The 25,443-nt window shown below is 55.8% G+C and overlaps 8 protein-coding genes across 8 annotated transcripts; 4 read left to right on the forward strand and 4 right to left on the reverse strand.

Annotated features, from left to right (window-relative positions):
- Positions 1-2,667: 2,667 nt before the first annotated feature.
- On the reverse strand, positions 2,668-4,174 carry B0I36DRAFT_348848 (Alpha/Beta hydrolase protein; the record flags this gene model as incomplete). Its single annotated transcript, XM_046156731.1, has 3 exons — positions 2,668-3,803; positions 3,881-4,013; positions 4,121-4,174. 3 exons carry the CDS (start codon positions 4,172-4,174, stop codon positions 2,668-2,670), a joined length of 1,323 nt encoding a protein of 440 aa, XP_046012322.1.
- Positions 4,175-5,121: 947 nt separating this feature from the next.
- On the reverse strand, positions 5,122-8,230 carry B0I36DRAFT_408793 (uncharacterized protein; the record flags this gene model as incomplete). The annotated part of the gene is made up of 3 exons (XM_046161882.1): positions 5,122-5,284; positions 5,365-5,597; positions 6,098-8,230. The coding sequence occupies 3 exons, from the start codon at positions 8,228-8,230 to the stop codon at positions 5,122-5,124; spliced, it is 2,529 nt and encodes an 842-aa protein (XP_046012323.1).
- Positions 8,231-9,595: 1,365 nt separating this feature from the next.
- B0I36DRAFT_322172 (PHB depolymerase family esterase) lies at positions 9,596-11,265 on the forward strand. Its single transcript, XM_046153813.1, has 6 exons — positions 9,596-10,045; positions 10,096-10,533; positions 10,591-10,676; positions 10,732-10,783; positions 10,836-10,872; positions 10,925-11,265. Exons 1-6 carry the CDS (start codon positions 9,608-9,610, stop codon positions 10,942-10,944), a joined length of 1,071 nt encoding a protein of 356 aa, XP_046012324.1. The 5' UTR covers positions 9,596-9,607; the 3' UTR covers positions 10,945-11,265.
- Positions 11,266-11,520: 255 nt separating this feature from the next.
- On the reverse strand, positions 11,521-13,840 carry B0I36DRAFT_408798 (pantothenate transporter liz1; the record flags this gene model as incomplete). The annotated part of the gene is made up of 9 exons (XM_046161883.1): positions 11,521-11,645; positions 11,721-11,820; positions 11,901-12,201; positions 12,266-12,390; positions 12,458-12,778; positions 12,873-13,090; positions 13,158-13,210; positions 13,314-13,425; positions 13,813-13,840. The coding sequence occupies 9 exons, from the start codon at positions 13,838-13,840 to the stop codon at positions 11,521-11,523; spliced, it is 1,383 nt and encodes a 460-aa protein (XP_046012325.1).
- A 628-nt stretch (positions 13,841-14,468) lies between these two features.
- On the forward strand, positions 14,469-15,950 carry B0I36DRAFT_242551 (uncharacterized protein; the record flags this gene model as incomplete). The annotated part of the gene is made up of 1 exon (XM_046149918.1): positions 14,469-15,950. One exon carries the CDS (start codon positions 14,469-14,471, stop codon positions 15,948-15,950), a length of 1,482 nt encoding a protein of 493 aa, XP_046012326.1.
- Positions 15,951-16,062: 112 nt separating this feature from the next.
- B0I36DRAFT_430941 (ASST-domain-containing protein) lies at positions 16,063-18,091 on the reverse strand. The gene is made up of 2 exons (XM_046162564.1): positions 16,964-18,091; positions 16,063-16,839 (listed from the first exon to the last, which is right to left on the reverse strand). The coding sequence occupies exons 1-2, from the start codon at positions 17,927-17,929 to the stop codon at positions 16,072-16,074; spliced, it is 1,734 nt and encodes a 577-aa protein (XP_046012327.1). The 5' UTR covers positions 17,930-18,091; the 3' UTR covers positions 16,063-16,071.
- A 660-nt stretch (positions 18,092-18,751) lies between these two features.
- B0I36DRAFT_322176 (uncharacterized protein) lies at positions 18,752-19,818 on the forward strand. Its single transcript, XM_046153814.1, has one exon. It carries the CDS (start codon positions 19,108-19,110, stop codon positions 19,645-19,647), a length of 540 nt encoding a protein of 179 aa, XP_046012328.1. The 5' UTR covers positions 18,752-19,107; the 3' UTR covers positions 19,648-19,818.
- A 2,102-nt stretch (positions 19,819-21,920) lies between these two features.
- On the forward strand, positions 21,921-23,028 carry B0I36DRAFT_348854 (glycosyl hydrolase family 61-domain-containing protein; the record flags this gene model as incomplete). Its single annotated transcript, XM_046156732.1, has 3 exons — positions 21,921-22,242; positions 22,308-22,529; positions 22,604-23,028. 3 exons carry the CDS (start codon positions 21,921-21,923, stop codon positions 23,026-23,028), a joined length of 969 nt encoding a protein of 322 aa, XP_046012329.1.
- Between the last annotated feature and the right edge of the window lie 2,415 nt (positions 23,029-25,443).

Raw genomic sequence — 25,443 nt, forward strand, 5'->3', positions numbered from 1 at the left:
CAGGCTATGCAATGGTGGCGCAGCTGACCTGCATGTGTTGGCCGTGGCGGGGACCCCCGAGGAACGGGCCTGGGTTGACCGGCCTTTGACACCGCTCAACTTGAGGGCCAGCACCAACCGAGGCTAGCAGAGGTCTGGTTCTTCAGCAATTTAAGACTTATCGGCAGGTGATCAGGCACGTGGTCAGCAATGAGAGTATGTCCCACTTCGGACCAGCAACTCAGCACGTATGAACAGTCTGAATGAAGATCGTGAGTCTAGCGTACTCCCAAAGATGAATCTGACAATCTTTGTTGGCATAAGCGTTCTGGTTGACACAATACGCCTTCGCTGCATTTGCAAATCATCAAGCGGACTCAACAAGAGCGTTCATTGAGCGCTTGGTCATCCGAAAGACGTGGTTTCCTGTGGCAGAGCCTGATCCTTATCAGGCGGGTTATGGCGCCTGATATGCATGGGCCATAAACAGCCAATGTTGGTCGATGGCAGGCATCAGTCATGCAATGGACGTAGGCTGCCTGCATATTGGCTGTACGTGCAGGCCAAACCCACGGTCAATTGATGAATGAACGTTTCTCATTCTATAATGCTCCACGCAATCTTGTTTCATATGCCATACGTAACTGTATATGATTCCGTTGTAAAACAGCTCATTGTACAACAAGCACCGACTGCACCGACTGCAAGGATCGCGCTGCAGATGGACCCAAACGAGCACTGCATGGCATCATGCGAAGCGGGGGAGGGGAGGACGGAGCAGCCGCAGCGCGGGATTCACCTCGATGGATGGCAGTTTCTTTGTGCGATAGAAATTCCACTATGCGTTCCAGCAAGCACGCTATCATCCAACGCTACGGTGATTGCATTGATGCGGTCTGCATCAACCAGTTGGAGATGCGAGATAAAAGCGCCCAAGTCGGAAACAGGGTCGAGATCTATGCAGAAACTTACTTTGATACTGACATTCATTGGCCTGGAAGGGGCGGGTAGCCAGTACCTCAAAAACATGGCCTGAATGGAGTGAACACAGGAGACCACACCTGACAAGCGAACGTCTCAAACTGCCGCTTATTGATACGTCCTTTTCAGGAATGGCAAAGGATCTGGAGCAAGTTAGACCACTTTTCCAGCGGCCGTGGATCGCCCAGTAACCCGTCGAATTTAGTCAAACAAAGTTCTTGTACGGAAATCAGGCAATAAACTGTAACTGTACCAGATGTTGCCAGGGACAGGTGGGCGACCGCCAAGGCAACTTGTGATTCATATGCCGCCGCGTGTTACATCCCTTGGCCAGCCTCCTCCGCCTCCCTGAGACTATTGAGGTGTCAGCTTCACTGCACTGCTCTGTGAGGATTCGAAGGACCCCATATACGAGGTGGCGCGGCTTGGAGACCAGAATCTTGGTGTAGTGTCCTACCCAACCCTGTCTCTATCTCGTGATCATCTGCATACTACAGGGGTTTTGTTGCACATATCTGAGTGACTGGCTGGTTGTTTGGTCTCCATAATTCACAATTTGGGATAATGCCGAGCTCCAATCCTTACCGTACTGCGCTGCTGACCTAGGTTTGACTATCAGAGTACTCTCGCTTCCGCACTGAATTGAACAGGCTTTGATCCTTTTCGACTCGAGCATTTGTTGAACTTCGAACTCCGCACCTCGTTCGTTTTTCATTGTCCGGCACTTTCCGTCACCCACTGAGAACTTGAACCATGCTGCGATTTATCATTCCTAAGAGCTTGCCACTCCCGAAAGATTGCGTCAGCCTCCGCAAATTCGTGACGAACGTTGTGCGGCTCTCCGAGTCGTATCTTCAGCCATAGGCCGGTGCGGAACCTACATTCATCCCATCAAGACTTGAAACCGCTGGCCAGAATGAACAAATCGCTAGTTATGGTCGCGCAACTGTGCTAAGCCCATTGCTATAAGTCGGACTCTCGAAACGGAATCAACCGCGAATCGATGCCGCACCCGCATACGTCATAACATACGCCTCGGTCAAGCCCGAGGAGTGAATCTCCAAAGCGATAGGAGATAATTCTATTCGAAAATAACTCAAAAGAGCTGCGATGAGAGGCGGCATCATATGCGGTTGTCAGCGATTGCACCCTTCAGATGCTCGGATTGGCCATAGCCACAAACAAGTGCAATTATCGTCTGGTTCAGGCTTCCTTGTGATCACTTTTGGTCAACAGTACTCTATCGAAGCGGGTTAAAATGGCGGCAGACACCAACGAATTAGCGGCGTGGACAGCACTTTCTCGCATCAACCTGTAGTGTGGACTTGGGCTGGACTGTCAGCATTAGCAGAAGGTTGGACTAAGACCGGGGTTTCGTCCTTTCTTTTATGCACGAGCTGAAGACCCCAGAAAGTCCTCTCTTTCTAAGCAAGCAGATGTCCTGCAATCTTGATCGATTGAAAGCTTTAAGATTGATTTCTCGTTGACACTTTTTGTGAAACTGCGTGAATGTAGCTGCGCGACATTTTCTCTTCCATATGACACTGGCAGAAGCAAAGTGAATAAAGTGTGCGTGAAAACTAACAGTCTTCGATGCCATGGCGATGGTTTCCATAGGCGTTAGGCATGAAACCATCGCAGCAAAGGCGCGCTAGCCTCGTCATGCTGGTCTGCCTCAACTGAACGCACCGCACCACTTCAACATCCCTACAGCCCCCAGACATCCGCCAACCAGTCGAAGGTCACCTGTGCCAGCTGTGCCTCTGCGCCAAGCTGACAGTGCTCGCCAGCACCAACATCAGCCTTGAAGAGGTAATACGTCGCCAAGTCCCCGAGCGCAGCAGCCATGTCCCTGCTCTGCTGGACCGGCAGGATATCGTGCTCCGCACCAAACACCAGCACGGGGCAAGTGATCTTCTCGAGGGTATCCTTCTCCGACGTGATCTCGCCCAGTTTCTGCAGCCAGGTATACGGGCTCTCGGTGTTGAACGACCACATGCCCTGCGCAATGACCCAGCGCAGATTCGTCGGCACACTCGTGTTGCGCATGAGGCCGAGCATCACCTCGTCAAACACGGCCGGCTTCCCGCTGTTGTATAACGCGGTCAGCTGCGCCGGAAACTGTTCCAGCAGTGTAGTCTGCATGCTCGTGATGCCGTCGATCGCGACGACCGCGGAGAGCCGGTGCTCGACGGAGGCGGCGCGCGGGGCGAGCGTGCCGCCAAAGCTCTCCCCGATCAGCGCGATGCGCGTGGTGTCGACGTCGCCGAGCGTGTGCAGGTATTCGACGACGGGCGTGACTACGTCCCACCAGTTGGGGATGAAGCCGAGATTCTGGTACCGGCGCGGGCTCGGCTGTCCTGGGCCTTCGTAGCTGATGTAGTTGTACCCGCGCTCAAGCATGGCACGGCCAAGGGAGTGGTAAAGGGCTTGCTGAGAGCCGTCGTAGCCTGAACCCACGATGACGGTGGGACGCTTCTCAGGTGTGCAGCCTGGTTTGTGTTTGGGGCTAGCAGAGAAGTAATAGGCGGGGATGGTAAAACCTGGTCCGGATATGTTCAAGATGATGGGCGGCACATCAAGCAGGCTGGTCGCAGTGTCAAAGTCGGCGGTCGCTATGTCCCAGAGTGAGTAGATCCGGGGGTCACTCTGGTTCTGGTGCAGGAAGAAGTCGGCCGCCCGGTAGTAGCTGGCAGCGCGGAAGTAATTGTCCCGGGCCGACACGGGGAAGCGTGTCGCGTTGGTGGCCGTCGCCTTCTCGTGCATTGCGTCGCCGAGGAACTTGAACTCGGAGTACCAGCTTTCGTAGTCACCTGAAACGATCTGGCTTGCGGCACGGAGGACTGTATGGTCATGGCTACCTGTTAACCATTGGCTGCTTCATAATTACAGCAAGAAAGTCACACCGACAAAGACTAACCTTCGCCAGTCGCCGATCCTCCACCGCTCGCGAGTGCCAAGTACTCTTCTAGCAGAAATGCGAACTCGCTGTCGGTGCTAAGCTGGTAGATGATGCTGCTGCTGTCGACGTCGGAATTGTTGGATTGCGCGACCTGGACAGTTGCAGCGTATGTTCCGTTAGAGTGAGGAAAGGCAGGAGAGAAAACATGCAGCTTTGCTTGATCAAGATAGGCAAGATGAGTGACACCGTTGGACGTACAGTACTGGCCGTTAGCGCGGTCGCCACGGCCAAGATATTCATGAGTGACCACATCTTGATGATTCGCGAGTGCAATCCGTTCAGAGGTCGGATTGTTGCTCTGGCCTTCGGTTACTGTGGTGCGACTGCTGCTCTCGCGGTACGATGATGTTCGACGTGGGAGTCTGGGTTGTAGTAGTTTGGATATGTTGGCACTTGCTTCGGCTTATATAGGAGTCTGGGATGCATCAACAAGGTCCTTGAAGGGTGGAAATACAAGCTTGCCGATCAGGCAACAACAATAGACTGCGCCCGGAGATGGATAGGGGTTGTTCAATGAGCGTCGCAAGGTTGATTGGCATCTTCGCATGTATACAAGTTCAGTGGCTGGACCAGTACTAGGCACCAATAACTTCCATGAGCCGGGATGTGCGCGCAACCAGACAATTGCGCAGTGCATTTTCGGCAGTAGTTACGCTGCTAAGCCCATGCTTTGCGCATGAACGGGATGATCGCCGTCCATTCGCACGAATTCTCTCCTGGCAATGTTGCCCGAGATAGTGCAGCCTAAAAGCTTGTCCTATGGCCAAGCTTTATTACGTGTGGGGGCTTGAGAACCGTGCTTACAACAACATCGTGGTGTCCCAATGCGGCAAGTGTTATGCTGGAATTTGGAGCTCGATTCATCACTTTCTGCTCAGCCTCTTTGCATGCGCGTTGGCCGACCCATAGGGGCTCTTCTACCTAACTGGGACAGGAAATCATCTCGTGCCATCCGTGTGATTGCGAAGCGTCCACTATTGACATAACCGCGGGTCATCGTCATCTTGCAGACTATGAGCACTGCGCGTTCCAGGATGACTCTCTATGTGCACTTTGGCACTAATGACAACAAGCAAGATTGGCCCTACTCGTGAGCCCGAAGGCCTACCGTCGCATTTGTAGAATGTCTCTGTCGACGCAAGATCGGGAACTTTTGGCGCGCGGTCTGCTCGTCCAGGGTTTCCCTGCTAGTGTTTTTTTCATTGAAGAAGCAATGCCTCCAGTTTGCCATCAACAATGACCTCACCCTCCACGACCCGGCCCGTCTCCTTCACGACTCCATCCACACGCTCGTAGCGGACCACTGTCGGCACGAAATGCAGGTCCCATTTTGTGCGGTAGACATTGCCTGGTTCCTTCCACCTAATGTCCCGCCAATTGAAATCAGCACAGAGTCCTGGTCATCAAATCCTCGGGAAACATGGGGCAATGCAGGGACTTACAGTGGTCTGTCAACAGGCACGTATCCCATCCGGGGCGCGTCTTCGGGGGAAAAGGTCTTATCGAGAAGCGGCAGCGCGCGCCGGACGTCGGGACACCACGACTCGCCTGTCTCTGGCGGCGTCGAGGAGATGATGGTTACGTAGAATGGCGCGCTGCCGTCGCTGGGGACGGGCAGGTCCTGTGCCGACGCGGGGAGCTGGAAATCAGCAACAATGGGCATTTTTGTGAGGGCCTGTGTTGATGGAGACTATGGAATTGATGACTGGCTGTGTGGTCGCAAAGAAAGGCAAGACGTGTAAATTGCCAAAGGACGAAAGATCATCAAAAGCCCTGGAAATGATAGCCTCGGAATGCTCGCGGATGGCGTATGAATCCACCTGCAGCCGGTGGGTGGAGAGTGTCGGGACGACTTCCGCCGGGGCCCCCGATCGAACAGGGTGGCAGCCCGATTTCGGTGTGCTAACAGCATGGCGTGATAAGGCGTAGTCCAGCCTAATGGTGGAACCGTGGGATCAATTCCGACAACACCCTGTGCTCCGCCGTAATGGATCAAGTGCCGTCTTTAGCCCCAGGCCATTCTAGCTGATCTCATGGATGCTTGAATTGTCTTATGAGGCAGGCTTTTGACAGAGCACCACGTAATCATAAGGCCACTGCGTCGAGTACATTGGATCAATCGACACGCATCAATTGCATCGTCCCTAGTTGCCGCTAGGTCTTTACTGGAGCGACTACAATGCGAAACCCATTTCCTCTCCAGGACCCTGATGGTTCCAGGCTACCTCTGTAAGTGCATGTCGCCTTGGCTCTTCCGCTCGAGAAGCAACCTCCCCTCAAGACTCGGCGAATTGAGTCAGGGGCTGTTAGATCCTCGCGTCCGTCCTCTAGCGTATAAGGATACTTGAAATGCGGCGTGGCCATGTCCGTACCCCAAAGCGTCGTACACCACTCCCAAGCCTGGCCCGTCATGTCGTAGCCTCCATATGGCGACCTGCCTCGCGGGAAGAGCCCGACGCAGCATATGCTGTTGAGGCCGGTCTCGTCGTTGTTCGATGCATCGGCGTCCCAGTCTGTGCCCCAGGGGTAGACATATGACTCCTGCTCGACAGCGTCGTCGGTGGTTGATTGTGCCTTCTGATCACCCCTCGCCGCTCGCTCCCACTCAGGCTCAGCAGGTAGCCGCACTTCTTCGTAGGAGCCAATCTTGCTCTCTTCCCGCCATCGCAGAGTCAGCCAGGTGCAGTACGCCCGGGCATCGTGCCACGTGAGATCTGTAGCAGGAACATTCCGCCGTTCAGGATCAGCACGATCCGGGCTATGCCAAACACGACCCGTCTCCTCCACGAAGCTCAGGTAGTCCCTGTTCACCACTGGGAACCGCCCGATCTGGAATCCAGGCAACCAAATCTCAGAGACGGGCAATGAATTGTCGTGTGTCGTCGAGCCAAACGAAAACTCGCCGGCCGGGACAACTGCCAAGGCCTGAAGGTCCCGCGAGTCGCCAAGCCTTGATATAACACGACCTGCCCGGACGCGCTCACTAATCGGCAAATGGCCTTCCTCGATAATGCTGAGCATGTGGCTCGCGAGTTTTTCGGCCATGGTCTTGTCGCCTTCGTCGACGTGCTCGGCGACCAGGAGCGCGCCACGTTGAGCATGTGGACCTGAGTCGTTGAGGAATGCTTCCACCAGATCTCGGCTACGAGGAGAGGAACCAAGTCGGGCTAGTGTGCTGGCGATGACTGCTGGTGTTCTGGTCGGCGCTTTGTGATACAGCTGGACAATCTCAGTGACCGGCAGGCGGAACGCAGCTTGTCCAGCTATGATGCTTTGGACTGCATCGGAAGCGAATGCTGGGTTCGCCGACGCAAACGGTGACTCTGGCAGTGTGTGACGCATCCCTGTGGGACTTTGGCTAGCCAGGCTCTGGTCGAGGGCTGATTGCTCAACAGTCGCAAGGTCCTTTTCGGAAGTAATATTGGCGGCAAGCCAAGCGTCGACAATGTCTTCAGCAGTCTGGCCCGCATGGCGACTCTGAAGTGCAAGCGCGAACAGTGCTGCATTCGCAGCCGCAGTGCCTGTCGCCACATCACCGCAATGAGCTGCGGATGGTGTACTATCCAGAAATTGAGATACCGGGTGACGACGCTGAGATGCAAGAAGTGGAAGCAAGCTCAATCGCGTAACAGTTGAAGGCAGTCTCCAGGACTCGCATGCCTCTGTGTTGCCGAGAAGGAGAAGTCTCGCCTTCTGCGCATGTTGCTCGAATCTGGCCATCAACTCTTCGAATATCTGGGGGTCATCTCGAGCCAGTTCCTCAGCGTTGTCGAGGATAACCACTATATCTTTATCCCTCTCTTGCGCCTCTCGGAGCAGGTGAGATATCGTGGTGGTCATGAGAGCCTGCGAGCTCACTTGCTCGGGAAGCTCTGATAAGTCGAAATAGCATCCCACTACCTTGGCCGAATCAAGTTCCTTCCACTCTTCCTCTAACATGAGGCTCTGCTCGTTCCTGCACACCTTTCCCCTGAAAGGAGTCTCTAGCCCTGCTTCCACATCCCTGCCCTTGGCTGCACAAACGCAAAGATGCTTGGCAAATGTCGTCTTCCCGCTACCCGGGTCACCAGTGAGCAACAACGCTCGATTATCCCGCACCGCCTCGAGGGCAGAGAAATATACCGGGTCGGTCTGTTCGTCTGCGGTCCGCCCCTTGCGCAGACCCTTGGCGGCTTTATCTTCATGCGTGAAGGCCACCAGAAGCGGGATATAGCTCGTCGCGAGGGTCAGTATCGTGCCAGTGGGAAGGGCCAGGAGTGGCTCGCCGCCATAGGCCAATGCGGCCGAGTGGTGCTGGGACAATGTCATATTCGAGGTTGCTGACAAGGAAACTCACACGGACCGGCAGGGAGGCCGCAGAACTGCGTCACTGCCCTGAACTGGACCGTGACAGTGATGAGATTGTTCTGAATATGGGCGTTAATGACTAAGCACTACCTTGCGGCGATGAACGGGCTTCCGCAGCGACACCTTGGCCATGCCAGCTGGTCATCGGCTCGTTTTCTGGTGCTTCCGACGGAAGGTCCGTCCTTGACTAGCGATAAGCCAGGGGTTCGAAGGCGTGCTTCACAGCTGTCCCACACAAAGCCCAGCCCCGGAGCCGAGCGCCAACCCACTTGGCCTGGTGAGGGTGCGGAGAAGCTTCCATTCAAATCGCAAGCTAATCTCAGTCGTACCAAATGACTTGCTCGCCCACACGCCTGGGTACCACCTAAGCTATACCCACATTGCAACTGAGCCACAACTGAGCGGCCTGAGCTTGGCCGCCGCTGATAAAGGCAGTGCTGATTAAGCAACCGGTCTCGGAGCTGGTCATCAACTGGGCACGCGTGTATGCTATCGCCAGATTATGCTGGGGTGATTATGCCAAACTTCTCTAACATGAATATACTAACTTATACGCAATTGGGGGTTCGGCTGAGTGGCCCTTATAGTGCACCCATACCACCCCTTACGCTTGCGCAACGTACGCAGTATGTTAGGCAACCACCAGCAACTCGACTCATTGGTCGCTGCATGCTGATAATCTTTCAGCCAGGAACGCCCTCCCTTATTCCCAGGTGTATTGATCAATGCTCTTTCGCGCAATGGTCTGTTCTTTTCTAGTCGAAGCGCAACTCATGCATACTCACTCATGTTCCAACCAACTTGTTCATAGCCTAGTTCCTGGCCTCTTGTGTAAGTTGGTACTGGCTCACGAACCTGCGCTCTACCGCCGCCGCCTTCCTGGCCGCTTCCTGTGCCCCCTTCAAGTCCCCGGACCGTGGTGTAACAGGTCTTTCCCAATGCACCACCTCCGGGCGTGTCTATGACAAGCCAGTCGCCTTTGCCGAGGCCCAGGGCCTTGCGCCCGCTCACGCGACACCACCGGCGGCCGCCGCCTTTGACGACAAAGTTGGAACCGCAGGAGCCGTCGGGTGTCAAAAGTGCCTGGTATTGCTGTAATGCTTTTCCACCACTTAACGTAAAGAGCCCGCACGGCGGCGTTGTTCCTGAGAGTCGTGGAAGAAACATCCCATCAAATAAATTACATCCATGCGCTCCAATGGGGGTGGTGCAGTACCCGGAGGCACAAGCTCCGCGGCACGACACAAGAGAAGAATGTGCCCAAGAAGCTTTAAATGCGGCATACGCAGTCCCAGCTCCCAGTCGACTCCTCTGTGCAAGCCAAGTCAAACCGCAATCATGTTTGCCTCCCTCTGGATCTCCGTGCTTCTCGCGGTGCTCTGCCACCCCCTTCTCGCATCCGCCGGCACGTACAGCCAGGTGACCAACTTTGGCGCCAACAGCTCTGGCGCAAAGATGTACCTGTATGTGCCCACCAGCCTGAAGAGCAACCCGGCCATCCTCGTCGCGGTCCACCACTGCCAGGGCACCGCCCAGTCCTACTACGGGAGCACGCCCTACGCCAAGCTGGCCGACCAGTACGGTTTCCTCGTCATTTACCCCGAGTCTCCGTACAGCGGCACTTGCTGGGACGTCTCCTCGACAGCCACGCTCACGCACGAGGGCGGCGCCAACAGCAACTCGATCGCCAACATGGTCCGCTACACGCTCACCACGTACAAGGCCGACGCCTCGCGCGTCTTCGTCCAGGGCGGCTCCAGCGGCGCCATGATGGCCGTGAGTCAGATGATCCGGCCCGGGGGGAATGTAGATGGCTGACCTCACAGAACGTCCTGGCCGCCACGTACCCCGACATGTTTGCCGCCGTCATCGTCTACAGCGGCGTGCCTGCAGGCTGCTTCTACACGGGCACCGTCAACGGCTGGAACAGCGACTGCGCGCAGGGCAAGGTCAGCAAGTCGGCGCAGGACTGGGCCACGCAGGTGCGCAACATGTACAAGGGCTACACGGGCAAGTACCCGCGCATACAAATCTACCACGGCGCCACCGACACCACCCTCCGGCCCAACAACTACAACGAGACCATCAAGGAGTGGTCCGGCATCTTCGGCTACTCCAGCCCCATGCAGGTCTTGCCCAGCACCCCGCGCAGCGGCTTCACCAAGTATGTGTACGGGCCGAATCTCCAGGGCATCTGGGCCTCCAACTACGGCCACAACGTGCCCATCTTTGGCGATGACGACATGAAGTGGTACGGCATCGTGGTAAGTTTGCCCTGCCTGGCCCCGCTGCTCGTGAATCCACTTTGACCAGGAACGCAGGGCGGGAGCACTACCACGACGGCAGGTCCAAGCAGCACCACCACCACCACCGCGGGCACGACGGCGACCTCGCCTCCGGGCTCTGGGTGAGTCCTACTCGTGGGTGCTGATCTTCCCCTGCGCGACTAACGCCTGCATTAGACAGGTCCAATGGGGCCAATGCGGCGGCATCGGCTGGACTGGGCCGACGACTGTAAGTCAATTCAACTGTCCATTTACGAGGACGTCGCTAAATCGTTTGCCAGTGTGTCTCGCCGTACAAGTGCACGTACTCGAACGACTGTAAGTTTGCGCGTACGCTCGGTATCTGATTAACAGCTAATTCGAGGCTTAGGGTACTCTCAGTGTATCTAGGCTTAGCTAAGGTAGGAGGAGTGGGAGAGCTATATAAAAGACCCCGGTCGAGAGTCCTAGTCCGCGTGCGCGGGACGGGCAGAGTTACTACCGTCCCAAGACGCTTGTGGCGCGAGATTATGCGGGCCAGATCTTAGCGTGGCAGATGAGCTGCATCTGTGGGGAGTGCGCATCGGTACAGCTGCTTCCGGTGGATAAGATACATGATCCCAACACTAGCGGATTCGAGTTGATAAGGTGCTCTCCATACTAAGGTGTGCGTCTACGGAGTTCGCTATCCTCATGGCCACTGATATCTATCTGAGCCGCCTTGTGCCATTATCGTCAATCATTCCGACATAGCAGGCAATCCTGCCGCCCCGACCCCGAGACTTGACTCATGCTGTCCCCTGCAACTGCCTCCAGCGCCCAGGTCTCCTCGTAGAGATCTGTCCGCTCACTGCTTCATATCCAAGACCACCTTGCTGTCCTTGCCCTCAGCTTCTGCCTCGGCATCGGTCTGCACAGCTTGCTTTTGACTGCTCGTGCGCGTCGTGTTAGTTGAATCTGTTGTGGACATTTCGTAAAGGCCAGAACTTACGCCTTGCGCCTGTGCATATACCACATCAAACTGGTCCCGATGATTGCCAGACCACCAAAAAGAATGAGGATCTGGTATCCGTACTTGTATCGAGGAGCATCGTAGGTTGGGAAGAGGACCACTGCAGAATCCGCATGTTTAGCTTGGGGTTGAGTATCATGGTTGACGACGTGAGTGCCAGGACGTGAATGCTTACGAGGAACCCAGAGAACCCAGGCATATGAGACGACGTTGGCAACTGCGACAAGGAGCTGGCGCAAGTTGGGATCGTCGGCGGTGAGACGATGGCCCCAGGACTGCAAAAGAGATGTCAGTGTCAAACGTCCTCCAGGACAGATTTCTGGCCGGGGAGAGAGGGGGAATTGCAACTACTCACAATCAATACCGGCGTCGCCGCACTCCCCGCATACGAGATGTAGTACGAAAACAGCAGTGCCGATTTCGGGACATTCCAAATGACGAGCAGAATGTTTGAGAGCAAGCACCAGCCCATGCAGATGCAGATGAGCAAGAAGTACTGGCCAGTGTGATCGGCAAGAATACCCCAAGTCAGCGTGACCACAACGTTGAGCGCACTGCCGGCCGTGGGGAGCACGTTGGTTTGCACGACGCTGTATCCCACGGCCTTGAGCCAGAGGTTGAAGTAGCTCGACGCGCTGTGGCAAGCGGCGATCATGCTATGCTTTCGTGTCAGCTGGACCATTAACCTTGGGCATGCAGCGCATGATGGATAGAACTTACACATAGGGAAGGACAAAGCACCAGAGCGGCCAACCCAAAAAGATGCGCTTCAGCTCCTGCCTCGTCAACTTGGGCTGTTCGATGAGGCCGAACTTTTCGATGCGCTCAATTCCGTACTTGATATGCTGTGACAAAGAGAACAAGTTAGTGATCTACTTTTTGTGCGTCCTTCGTAGTGGTAAGGACACTCACCTCCGGCTTCCAGTAGAAGGCTCTGGTATTGTGCGGCGTGTCCGGCAGCCCAAAATATCCCCAGATGGCAATCGGGAACGAGATGACAGCATTGATGATGAACATCCATCGCCAGCCTGCGATTCCTGCCCGGCCATTCATGCTCGTGTAGAGCCCGGCCTGGAGGTATCCGCTGAACATGCTGGCGATAGACTCGATCTGCAGCAGGATGGCGACACGCTTCGTGAGTTCCTTGGGCCCGTACCAACTTCCCAGAATCGCGATGTAGCCAGGGAATGCGCAAGCTTCGAAGAGACCGATGAAGAAGCGGAGGGCATACATCTGTAAGAAGTCGTATCAGCGAACCAAGATCGAGCCGACGAACTGAGACTCTTCGCTTTGAGTTCGCGAGAAACATGCTAGGGCTCCAACTGACCGCATTGATGCTCTTTGTGAAACCCATGCCGATGGTAAGGCACGACCAGATAAGCTCGCACGTCGGGATTAGGAGCGAGGGCCGGATGAATTTCAGTTGGGACATCTGGGCTGGGACAGTGCCCACCATGACGCCCAGGGCGAACCAGGTGTTGAGCCAGTTGCGCTCGTTACCATACAGGCTGAGGTCTTCCTGCATACCACTGACAAATGCATTGCCTGCCAGGAGTCAGACAAGAATTTCACTTTCTGGTGTGTCCAAGACGGGAACTGCAGACAAACTTACTGTAGTTGGACTGATCCAGGTACTTGATGAAGTATCCAAGGCAGATGGTAGGGCTTGTGCGTTGAAAGTTGTTAGTTCGTGAGATGCGCAGAAGATGCGGCGGCTTGCAACATGGCCCGAGACTATTACACTATTCCTCAACAAAGAGATACTTACAAGACAAAGAGATCAAGTCTTTGCACATATCTGCGATACTCGGGGTCGCCATCTGCAGAGTCCCAGACCAGGCTGAGGATACGGCGCCAAAGGGGGATTTTGTGTGGGTACCCTCCGCGACAGATGGCTCGGACGAGAGTTGAGCAGAGTCCTTGCTGGAGACGACCGCGGCATCTGCCGTGGTCTTGGGTGCGGAGCTCACTTGCTCAGCCATGACTGTGATGCAGTTCGAGGAGGGTGGCAGATTTGTGTTAGAGATGATGTTTTTGCACCAACTGGGAAGCTGCACGACCAGGCGAGATGCACGAAAACAAGCCCGTCGCGCGTACCCATGAAACAGAGCTGCAGATCCCCGACCGTTTGAATCGCTATATACTTTGGCTTTGGGACGTAAACGATTTCTCCCGGACCCTCAAGCTTTAGTGGCTGGGATGGTGCAGAAGGTGACAGCCCATGCCTGCATGTCGCAATCGCCCCCACGCCAGCAGGGCGGCACCACCTGCTGAAGGGGCCAGGGACGGAGCCATCTTGGGGCTCTATCGCTGCAGACAGTTGCTTGGCTGGGACAGGCACAGACTGGTATAGGCTTGGTCGAGAAGGGGCCTATCGTCCCCAGCATGGGCCTATCATCCCCAGAATGAACCTATCGTCTCCAGAAGGCGGCCTATCTTCCCCGCAGCAAGCCGTGGGTTGAACTGATGATGCTAGTGTTGTCCCGGGTGCCACCATCCGCTCCGTAGTACACATGTCGTGAGAACGGTCCACCTTGACGAATGCATCGGGTCGGAGGGCCGCTCCCGAAGCGCTGGGATGGCGTAGCGTTATCGGAGAGAAGCAACAAAGAAGCGACACGCTGTCGACTGCCCATGCAGTACAATGCCCCTTTATGCATACACGAAGACGACGCCGTGCTCCGTCAGGCGTGGGAATCCGCAGATCCCGCAAAATGGAGCATTCAGCTCCGTTCCGTCGGGTGGCGTTTTTGGGGGCGGCCACACCTCCACGACACCAAGATCCTGGGCGAGGCTTGCATTATCATCACCACCCTCCAGCATCACGGCCGTTGTCGAACTCTGATTGTCGACCGTCCACGCTCCGCCATAGCAAGACAATTCCCCCTTTCGTCGCTCACACCCAAGCTCCACGCCACCAGCCATGTCCACGGTCCGCATCGCCCTTGAGAATGTCGACTTCCGCCTGCCGACGCAGGTCACCGACGACAACAGCGTCACGGCATTGAAAAGTCTTGTGTTTGAGCCCCTAGTCCGGTGGCAGCCGGGTGGTCTCGTCAAGCCGGGCCTCCTTGCGTCCTGGACACATTCCGATGGCGGGCGCGTGTGGGACTTCCAGATCCGCGACGACGCTTATTTCCACGACGGCCTTGTCTGTGATGCGGACCAGATTGTCAAGTACATCCTAGGCCTGCTCGACTCGCTGGACTACTTTGGCATGCGATGGAGCTACGCGCGGTATTTTGCCAAGTCCAAGATCACGGCCGCCAGCCCGCAGACAGTGCGCATCGAGAACCCGGAGCCGTTTGCAGATGTCCTGGACATCCTTGCCGAATTCTGGCCCAGCCGGCTGGCAGCCGACGGGAAACCCGTTCTCGGCACGGGCCCATACGAGGTCACTGCCTTTGAGCGCGTAGACAACATCGGCAGCGCGACCATGCAGCGACGCAGGGACGGCCGAGCCTCGTCGGTACCACCTCAGCACAACGGCGACGGGCCGGAGATCATCGTTGCAATCCACGAAGGCAACGGTCTGAAACGCCTGCAGCTGCTCCGTGAAGGCGCAGTCGAGGTGGCACTCAACCTCGAGCGCGTTGAGGACTTCGCCGAGCTTGATGGGCTGGATGACGCCGGCGGGAGTTTGGTCTGGGGCCAAATCACGAGCACGCTGTCGGCAATGTACTATCTCAACTGCCCCTCAGGGGTGTTCTCGCACCCAGAGGCGCGATTAGCTGCCAATCTGGCCGTGGACAACGAGGAGCTGGTCAAGCAGGTCTTCCAGGGCCACGCCAAGGCCTCGTCCACCATCGTGAGTCCCTGGCATCTCGGCTTCGCGGAATCCGGGCTCTCGCCAATCGAGTACAATCCAGAGAAGGCGCGGCAGTTGCTGGACGGCGTGTTTGCGGCCAATCCGTCACTGGAGAGGAAGCTGACTCTGCGGACACCCGTGTACATGCCCGAGCACGCGCAGAAGATTTCGGCGTTTGTCGCGGCTGCGCTGGAGCGGGCAGGATTTGACGCCGGTGTAGAGGTGAAGCTCGAGACGAACCGGCCGGAATACGCCCGGTCGATAGGGCTGCGCAAGGACATTGGTGACTTGGCTCTGTTTGACTCCACGCCCAACAGCACTTTCCGCGTTCTGGACGACAAGGTGTCGAGCTCGTCAAAGAACACGTGGTGGCTCGGCTACCATGACGATGAGACGCAAGGGTTGGTTGCTGAGGCGAGGAAGACCATCACCCCCGAGGACAGGGCGAAAGCGTACGCAAAATGTCTAACGAGGCTGGCAGAGAACCCGCCTTGGCTGTACGTTGCCCACCCGGACGTCATCTGGGCAGTTAGAAAGGGGGCTGCAGATGTCGACGTCAGCAGATCGGGAGTACTAACCATCAAGGCCATGATTTAGCAGGGCTTGCCACCTTGTACAAACAAGAGTCAGCCAACTGGACGTAGGCACGTAGAAGTGTATATAAGAAAATCAGGCGAGATTGACTGAGATGGACTTTGATTATATTGACGTTCGGTCGCTAGATAATCTTAACCACTTTCGACTCGTCGCCCTCTAGTCCATCACCCACAGCCTGTACACGGACGTACTTGACATCCTCGCCACAGCCTTTGATCTCAATAGCCGTTTCAAACCCAGTCTTGGCAGCCTCTGCCACCTTGACCATCCCAGTTCCATCCTCAAGTGCACTAGCGAATACCTGCCACCCATCAACTTCTGTCGCGCCGTTCCAGCTGACGTACACCTTGACCACGCCTTCTGGTCCTTCGCGAAGGGCAACCGCATCGGGTCGGGCCGTGGGCTTTCCTACCCACGGCATCTTGTAAGCTCGATAGCTTTGCACGTTCCCCAGGTCCCCAAACTGCACAGTCATGACCAGCTTCCCGCTGTGATCAAACTCCTTAATCTTGGGCACAGATCCGTAACCCAGGAGTGCATGCTGCTCTCCGCTGCCAGCTCTGCCAGCTCTCCCGCTGATCGCGCCCTTGCCTTCCGTGAACTGCAGATTTCCTTGCGAAACAGACTTCATCGGATCTTCCGGATCTTCAAAGGCCTGCAGCAAGGAGGCAGTCATCGCACCCTCGTCAACCTCGAAGACCAGTCCGCGCGTGTTGGTCCGCCCGTTTGCAGGCGAGGACGTGCTCGACCACGCATTGTCAAAGATGGAGATGGTGTATACGTTCTTCGTGGCGTCCGCCGCGGACGGCCTCGTGGAGCGGATCACCGCGTCGTGCTGGTACGCGAACTGTAGGTCGTTGAGGAGGGAGAAGTCATGCCCTTTCTGGCCCTGTGTTTTGGTGTCAAGGTCGGTCAGCGGGCTTCTCACCTTTTTTTCTTTTCAAATTCCAACCATAGTGCTTGGGAGCTTTGCAAAGATTCTTCAAGGCGGACCTCTCGAGGAGCAGACTTACATCGAGCCTCCAGACCACGCTACCATCCCGCGCGATTCTGAACAACGAGCAATAAAACCTCGATGAGACCAGATAGCCCCCATCGTTATCAGGGAATTCGTCGACAGAGTTGATGTGGAACGGCCCCCAGGGATACGATCCGTTAAGGCCGAGATCCTCGAGGGGGTAGTAGTCAATAGCCCCCTCGAAAGGGACCTCTTCCAGGTGCGCGAGGGCAGACCACTCGAACAGCACCTCTCCGGTCGCGACGTCCTTCTCGTAGAAGACCGAGTCTGCGATCCACCCGTCCGCGGGGCCATTCACGGGAGACAGATCTGCAGGAGTGACATTGTACGCTGTCACGAGCATCGACGTGCCCGCCTTCGTGATGCGGGACTCGTGCATGTCGAGAAATGACAGCCACGTGTCGTCGGTCTCCTGGAAGTGCAGCACCTCGATGCCCGACTCAACCGTGACGTTCTTTACCGACGCGTAGGCCGAGTCGAGGATCTGGACCAGGCCGTAACCCAGACCCCAAGGCTCGCTGTAGGTGATTCCGTTGAAGAAGGACAGGACTTGCTGCCCTCGGCCGGCGCCAGCATCCCCGGCATTGGGATTGGTGGTGGTGGTGGTGGTGGTGGCGTTGGTGTCGACGAGGGTCTGCACGTGCGCGTTGGTGTGTATTGCTAGGGGCGACTGCCACACCAGCTCGCCCTCGTCAGTCATGATGAAGGTCGAGTAGTTGTGTGCCGCGTCACCCGCGACAGTGAAGAAGAGGTATCCCTCAGCCACGGGGCCGTGCTTGGCAATGTCCAACACGGGAGGCTGCAGGTCTGGACGGGACTTGAAGGTTTGGTGTGGCCATTTCGCTTCAATGGGAGGGGAACCCGTGTCGTCTTGTCTGCTGCGCAGTGGCTCTTGCGCTGCTGCCAGCACTGAGCCGAACAACGGGGACAGTGAGAGTGCGGCCAATGTACTTAGATGCATCCTGGCGGTGGCGGAAGAGGCAGTTATCCCTATGGTCAAAGGAATTGCAGACACAGCAGAGTTGCAAAAGGAAGTGGGAAGAGAGACAGGCCTCTTTTTGTACCGTCACTGCATTAGGGTTCGCCAGACCTGGAGGCAGCGGCCCGTGCCCGTACCTTTGGGGATTAATGTTCGGCCATGAACCGTGAAAGAAAATTGCAACGATGAGAGCGGGGTCCTGCAAGTCCGACGAAGCCGGCAGTGGCAGTTTAATAGGCTACATGAACAGGGTTCCTGTGTCGATCTGCAACATTGCTTACCACTTGCAGGCTAACGTGCAATGTGATGACGCGAGCCTGGGTTGATGGTACCACAGTACTTGGAGGTGGTAGCACGGATAGATGATCTGATAAGATTGTGAAAAGTGGGATCTGCGCGCAAGCGGCATTGGACGAGCGGCGGATACGAGAATACCTGGCGATCATTGAGTCATGCATAGCTTCAAAAATGGCCCATGGCTCAGCACACAATTGAATATTAAAAATCGCGGTTTCTTGAATCCATCTCCGGAGACAAGCTCATCAGGTCCAATGCGCCCGTTTCGGCCGGCGTGAGCGTTCAGCGAAGCTTTCAAGTCTCAACACGATGCTGCTCTTGTGGGTTTGAACGGTATTGAAATGTTGCAATGTAGCGCGCGGATGTTGTCATGCCATTGTCCTTCAAAGACCGTCTCCACCGAGGTTATGCACCCCTTTCTCAACGTTATGTCATGCATGTTGAGCGTCTGCATAAGTTCCCCTGTCGTATGGCAAAGTTCCCTGGTGTTTCTGGCCAGGGGTTTGTCGTCACACTCCAACTCCGAGCACACATGCGGGCCAATGGAACGTCTCCAAGCCACCCCAGCCAAGTATTCTCCTCAGGATATCTCGGTGCCTGGAGGCGTCAGCATCAGCAGAGGTCAACAACAGCAGGAACAACAACAGAGGATCGTTTGGCCCTTCAGCGCATCTGCCCGCCCGCCTTCGTGGATCCTACGCAGCCAGGCCTGCCTGCATGGCTTACGACGACGCAAGTGTTGACCGACATTCTATGAGACCCAGCCGCAGGGAGTATCGGATCCACCAGAGGGAGATCTGGAGTCTCTAGTCCCTGATAACGATACCCTTCCTCCATCGATTCGCCATAGCAAAGCACACACCATGGATTCAAACACGCACAGCAGAGCCATAGTCGACGCCTGTATGCTGGGCGGCTGGCACTCTCCAAACTATAGCGCCATCCCACACGTACCCCACATCGGTTTTGCCGGCAACGATCCAACCGATGAGCGCCTCGTCAAATGCTGTGCTCCAGTGCCAGTCAACTACCAGCCCCCTTGCACGCTCTGGTGCGCGCTCAACCCACTTGAGGCTCCCGGAGAGTATTTTTACGCTTGCCTCGCGAAAGAGGGCGTCGTGTTACAGTCAGCCTTTGGGAGTGGTGGTCACTCACCAACATCGTCCAAGCAGCCTGCAAAACATCCGGGGTCGTGGTCCGGCGAGGCCGGGTCAACAATAACGCCATTGAGGATAGTGGCGCTGGTCTTGGCCATTGCGGGCGGGCTCGGGCTTGCGTTTGCAGTGGTCCAATGGAGGAGTTGGCGGTGGCGGAAGGCGGATTTCGGAGGGATCAGGAAGCCGTGGTGGCAAGGTACACTGAGAGACATTGACATTGCGCTGCCCGCGGTCGAGCAAAGGTGACATTTTCATGGTGGTGGCTAGGTCCAGTTCTCCTTTTCCCTCAGATATGGGGCTTGAAATAGGGAAAGCCAGAGGGGAGATGAATAAGAATACAGCTTGCTCCCGACAACTGTTGTCGCCAGGCACGTAGCAGACGATATTCCTCACACTTACGCTGGATGTAGATTGAAGGAATTCTAGATCTATACAGGTGAATCATTGCTTGGATCTATTGAGGCTTGGGATGGTCATCTGAGCATGATGCCGAATGTGTTCTGCGTTGAGCGCAACCGGGAACCGGAGGATACACGAGGGCACCTTGGTGCCGTTGATAGTCTCCCTTTGTTTTTGGTTTTCGTTTTCTTTCTTTTCTTTTTTTTTTCCCGTTTTTCTTTATGGTTTGGTTTCATTTTTATTTCTATCTTTATTCTTATCTTTTTTTCTTTTTCCTTTTCTTGAGTAGGAGGGGAGGGGGAAAGAGTCTTTCTGCTTTGTCCTTTCTAACGAAAACAATATCTGTTCTATTATACCCTTCCTCTACACAAGCCTGAGTGCTTCACTTCGTCCTTGGGACCAACGGTTTTGCTGCGCATATGCTGAGATATCTTGTTGCCAATTCACATCACTCAGTCAACGGTTCATGCCAGGTTGTGCCTGAAATGGAACACCACACGTCATACACAGGCCAGCTTTCGTACACCGGCAGGCGCCCTTGACCGCTGATATGCCACGTCTGCAAAAGTTCTTGACCGTTCCATCTCGAGCTTCCAAATCACACTTGGACGACGAAAAGTTCCAAAGATCCAGTTCCACCGATAAATTTCGTCCCGGTCGTGCGAGTCAGTGTAGAGCCAGGTCATCTATCTCGGCACCCATTCCGTCTTCACCGACAGACCACGCCACAGTCATTGTCATGTATCATCGCTCACTCCTTTTGCAGTTGACATGTAATTACTCACCCATTGTGATGGATAGTGAGGCTCGCAGACTCGACCGACCTGAAACGCATGGGGAGGAAGCTTGTTTGATTAAATTGCCGAGGCTCTGCACGCCTTGTCTCGATACGAGTGTCGTGGGTCTCTGTCAAGCAAACAACAAGAGGTGACGAGGGGCGAAGTCTCCCAAGCTGCCAAGGGCATGGGTCTTGAGTCGAGGGCCCGCAGCCGTCAGAGCAGGGTTCGGAGGTGACAAGCATACCCTAGTCCACATACAATCAACGCGCTACAATCACCAAGTGGTGGGCCTCTTCCACCTATGGGATCAGCGCTACTGGCGATCCGGCAGAAGTTCCCGAAGACAGGACAGAGGGGCATTCCTGTAGCCATGGCCGCCATACAGCACCAATGGTCTGGAAGAGAGCTTGAGAAGACTCGCCATCACCAAGCAGGCTGCAATCCCCCTGTCTATGACAACATGATGCACTGTCCAGCTGCACGTAACCTGGAGCCTGGTACAGCAGGAAGGAAAAGGGTGCCGAGCCCCCTGGTGGTCCAAGATCAGACGAGCGCGGAGTTGCATCCGCCGCCACGCCCTTTCTGCCAGGAAACCCGGAGTCCTGCTGCAGGCGGGGGATCCACGGCCAGGGATGACAGGGATGACTGATGATAGGTCGTGGGGAGGGGAAAGAAGAAGACAGGAGAGAGAGGAGACAGGTCGGTGTGTGGTATGGGTGTTTTGACGTTTGACTCGGGCATGGAAGGGTTGTATCCAGCATTGCCCAATCTGGACGGCTGGATAAATGACAGGCATGGGTGTGGATGTGTCAGACCTGTCCTGGCTGTCATCAAGTCAAAACGCCAAGGCTTGTTTCTGACCCTTGTTCCCGCGCTAAAGTCCAACGTTCATTTGGCTGAGGCTCAAATGTGGCCTGCTCCACGAGGCGGCCCTCCACTTCTTTCAATTTGCAAAATGGCACCGAGACAGCTGGTCGGTGCCCACCTGGCACGCACTAGATTCTTCTGCGCCGACAGCGACAGGCAGGGATGCTGTTCACCCTGTTGGCTCGTATCAACCCAAAACGTTCATGGGATTGGCGCATAGCACGGTGCAGGCACTGCAGCTTCTCCGGTCGTTTCGTTAAACTTATATAGAGACAGGACGATCCCAAGTTTTGAGCTGGATTTCCTTTGCTCCTCACCCCAACATTCCTTACTCACAGTCCATCTTTTGGTTCGCCTGCTTCTTCTTAGTCACTCTCTACATTCGTTTCTTCAGTCAAGCCAGACTTGACACATTCACTCGAGAATCCTTGACTCCTTTTTCACTCAACACCAACACCAACAACAACAGTCACCATGAAGGTCTCCGCCTTGTTCGTCACTGCCCTTGCCCAGATGGCATCGGCCCACTACTTCTTCGACTCGGTTGTCACCAACGGCGCCGCTGGTCCCAGCTTCCGCTACATCCGCGACTTCACCCGTCCTACCAAGTACAACCCCATCAAGTTCTCGTCCAACCCTGCCGCCGATCTGCGCGACAACTCCTTCATTGATGGACCCGATGCCCGCTGCAACCAGGGCGCTTTCACCAACGCCGGAAAGACCCAGGTTCTCGAGGTCGCGGCTGGCAACAGCGTCACCGTCAAGCTCGGTGTCGGTGCCACCATGCAGCACCCTGGTCAGTCCCACCCATTTCCCTGACGGCACCTAAGGGGCGGCGACTTGATATGTATGCTAACCAAGCTTCAGGCCCTTCCTTGTTCTACATGTCCAAGGCCCCCACCGGCGATGTCAAGGCCTACGATGGCTCTGGCGACTGGTTCAAGATTGGCCAGACTGGTGTCTGCAACCAGGGCGGTGACTTCAAGAGCACTGCCTGGTGCAGCTGGGACAAGAACACCCTGACCGCAACCATCCCCAAGAACGTCCCTAGCGGCGAGTACCTCCTCCGCGTGGAGCACATTGGTAAGTCCCCCCTTCACCGCTGCTTGTTTCCTTGTCAGCCATGCGATGATCGGTACCTAACCCTCCTGCTTCAGGCATTCACCGCTCGCACGTGAACCAGCCTGAGCACTTCGTGTCCTGCGTGCAGGTCAAGGTGACTGGTGGCGGCAACGGAACCCCTGGCCCCATGGTCAAGTTCCCCGGCGCCTACAAGAGCACCGACCCCTATGCCAACTTCAGCATCTACAACGGCTTCAAGACCTTCACCTTCCCCGGCCCTGCTGTCTGGGACGGTGCTGCCGGCACCAGCCCCGCCACTCCTGCCACCACCACTGCCGCTACCACCCTGATCAAGGCCACCAGCACCACCACCGCCGCCGCTGCTCCCACCACCGCCCCGGCTCAGACCTGCGCCGTCAAGTACGCTCAGTGCGGTGGCCTCGAGTTCCGCGGCCCGACCTGCTGCGAGGCTGGAAGCACCTGCCGCCGTGGCAACAGATGGTACTCTCAGTGCCTCTAAATCACCTGCCGAGTGAAGCCCCGCCTGTACCAAACTTGAGCTTGCGCCCCCTCTAGGGTGCACTCACCCCCTCCCCGGAGAAAAGGAAACTCGAAAGCCCTGATGATTCATCATTTCGGCTCCCGTTACGTTCATGTATATAGACTTCTTGTCCCTTTGCAGTCTTTGCCCTTGTGGCGACTGTTTATTCTTTTCAAAATCAGTACTTCTTGGCAAGTGCTTTGTATAGCTATCTCAATCTACAGTGCTTTTTTTGCATATACTGCCAATGCTCCATACCTGTGAAATGATGATAAAGAGCATCAGTAGTTGCTTCCAATAGTTCCAATAGCGTATATGTCTGGCAGAGTGGTCCTTCCCGCTAGCCTGAGCTTTTAACTACCATGACGCTATTGCCACTGCACGCTTTCGTGGATGAAGAGTGCTAACAAAGTGGTTTAGCAGTTCAGGGAAGTTTGTTCGGCTGCTACTGTATATAGAATCACGCCACGTATGAAAGCCGCGAGGAGAAGGTCAAGAGAGAACGCCGGCACCCAAGGCAATTGCGCGGCAATCGGGCCAGGGGGCAGAGCGTCTGTGTTAGTTCATGAATACCATGGTCAATGCTAGCAACCATGCAGAATGTAGGCGTAGCGGCAATTCTCGCGCGGTTCATGAAGGAAAAGGCAAGAGGTAGAGCAGTCACCGCCACAACTGAACAGCTCTGCCTTAGGTTGACTGTGATCTTCACAGGGCGCGTCCTCATGTCTACGACAGCGACAGGGCTAATCGACGCCCACTAAGACGCTAAGCTCGACTAGAGCATCTGCCAGCCTTCCATTGGCCGAATACTGTCGCCCCAAGACCGTCAAGCTTTCCTGCAGTTCGGAGCTGAAAGCTAGTGGTTCAGCTAAAGCTCCTCCCATTGGCGCACTAGCAATATGCCAGAGTCTAGTACTGTCTTTGCTGAAAGGCCAGACACGGCAGGGACGCCTTGGGCTGAGTTCTAGAGCGCCTGATCCGTCCACATGTATTGGAGCTGAAATGGCAGACAAGCCTACCGGAGTAGGCAAGTAATGCTATATGACAGGCACGGCTGCCATTTTACGTGCGTCGGGTGTCTCTCCTACTCACTGTGCATCCACGACTCTCTATGCAGACTGCCCACTGTCTCCAGCCAGCGAATCAAACGAGATCACCGACTCAGCCTTTACCAAGCCCGGCAACACAGCAGCGCTGAACCCCGGCACAATGCTTTCCACAATCGCCCTCGTGGCCTGTGTCCTCGAGGGCATGATAGGCATTGCATCGCTCGTCATGACCCAGCAGAGTATCGTGAAACGCGCGTGGGTGGGCTCCAAGCGTGATCCAGCTCTCGGATGGTTCGCTTGGATCATTGTTGCTTTTCTCAGCTTGGCCTTGTACGTGGCTTGCCATCTCTCTTCAGCACCAGCTGCTCAACTAGGCCGCTGACACGGTATCTTGTTAACTTCACAGCTCTGCAGGATCCCTGGCCATCATGTCGGGCCTCGACTCATATTACTTCACTCCTACCTACTACAGCTACTACTTCGCCGCGAACCGCCAGTGGACTACGTTCTACTACGTCGCTGGCATGGTCGGCAGGTTCGCGGGCGCTGCGATTCTCCTCATGCTGGTCGAGACGAGTATCCCCACGAACTGGACAAGCAAGCAAACGAGACTCCGGTGGCATCGTGGCAACCTTGCTGCGGGTGCCCTGCTTATCTGCCTAGCCATTGCCACGTACTGCGGGATCCAGGCTGGCCTCGCAGGTGGTCCGTTCGACCGTGATAGTGGCGTGGCTGTGAACCTGCCGTTTACGACACTTGGAGCTGTGGTTGACATCTTGCTGTTCATCGGGGCGACGACAGCGCTGGTGCTAAGTTCACGCGCGTGTGCTCTGGCGCGGAAAAGTAACGTGGCGAGGCAACGGGTGAGCTTTTCCCCTTAGTCCCATCTCCCGGCTGCGCAGTCAGCGACAATGTGGCTCTCCTACTGACGCATTCACCTCTCGCATTCCGCGTAGAAGGCCTCGAATTACCACACCCTCGCGCTCGTCGCCGCAGTATTGTTCTGGGTTCAAACAATCTGGACGCTCGCTGAGAGCATCCGGATGAACCTGCTTCCGCGTCGGATCTCACGCATGGACGCCCACTATGTTGCGCAAAACATCGGCTTCTACTATATCAACTTCATTGCCCTCGTGCTGCTGTTTTCGTCGGCCGTGAGGAGTGATTTTCCTGTGAATGGAGCTCCTGACAACGGCGGCAACATGAGGAGCGACGGCCTGGCGGCACAGCTGGACAGCAACCACGTTCACGAGCTGGGGCACGACGGTCACCAACAGCAGCAGCAGAAGGCCGAGCTTGGCGAGAAGGCTGATCAAGCCTCAACCGCCGAGCTTGCGGTGCATCA

The sequence above is a fragment of the Microdochium trichocladiopsis genome (genome assembly GCF_020744255.1).
Source record: "Microdochium trichocladiopsis strain MPI-CAGE-CH-0230 chromosome Unknown B0I36scaffold_5, whole genome shotgun sequence".
In the NCBI taxonomy this organism is placed as follows: Eukaryota; Fungi; Ascomycota; class Sordariomycetes; order Xylariales; family Microdochiaceae; genus Microdochium; species Microdochium trichocladiopsis.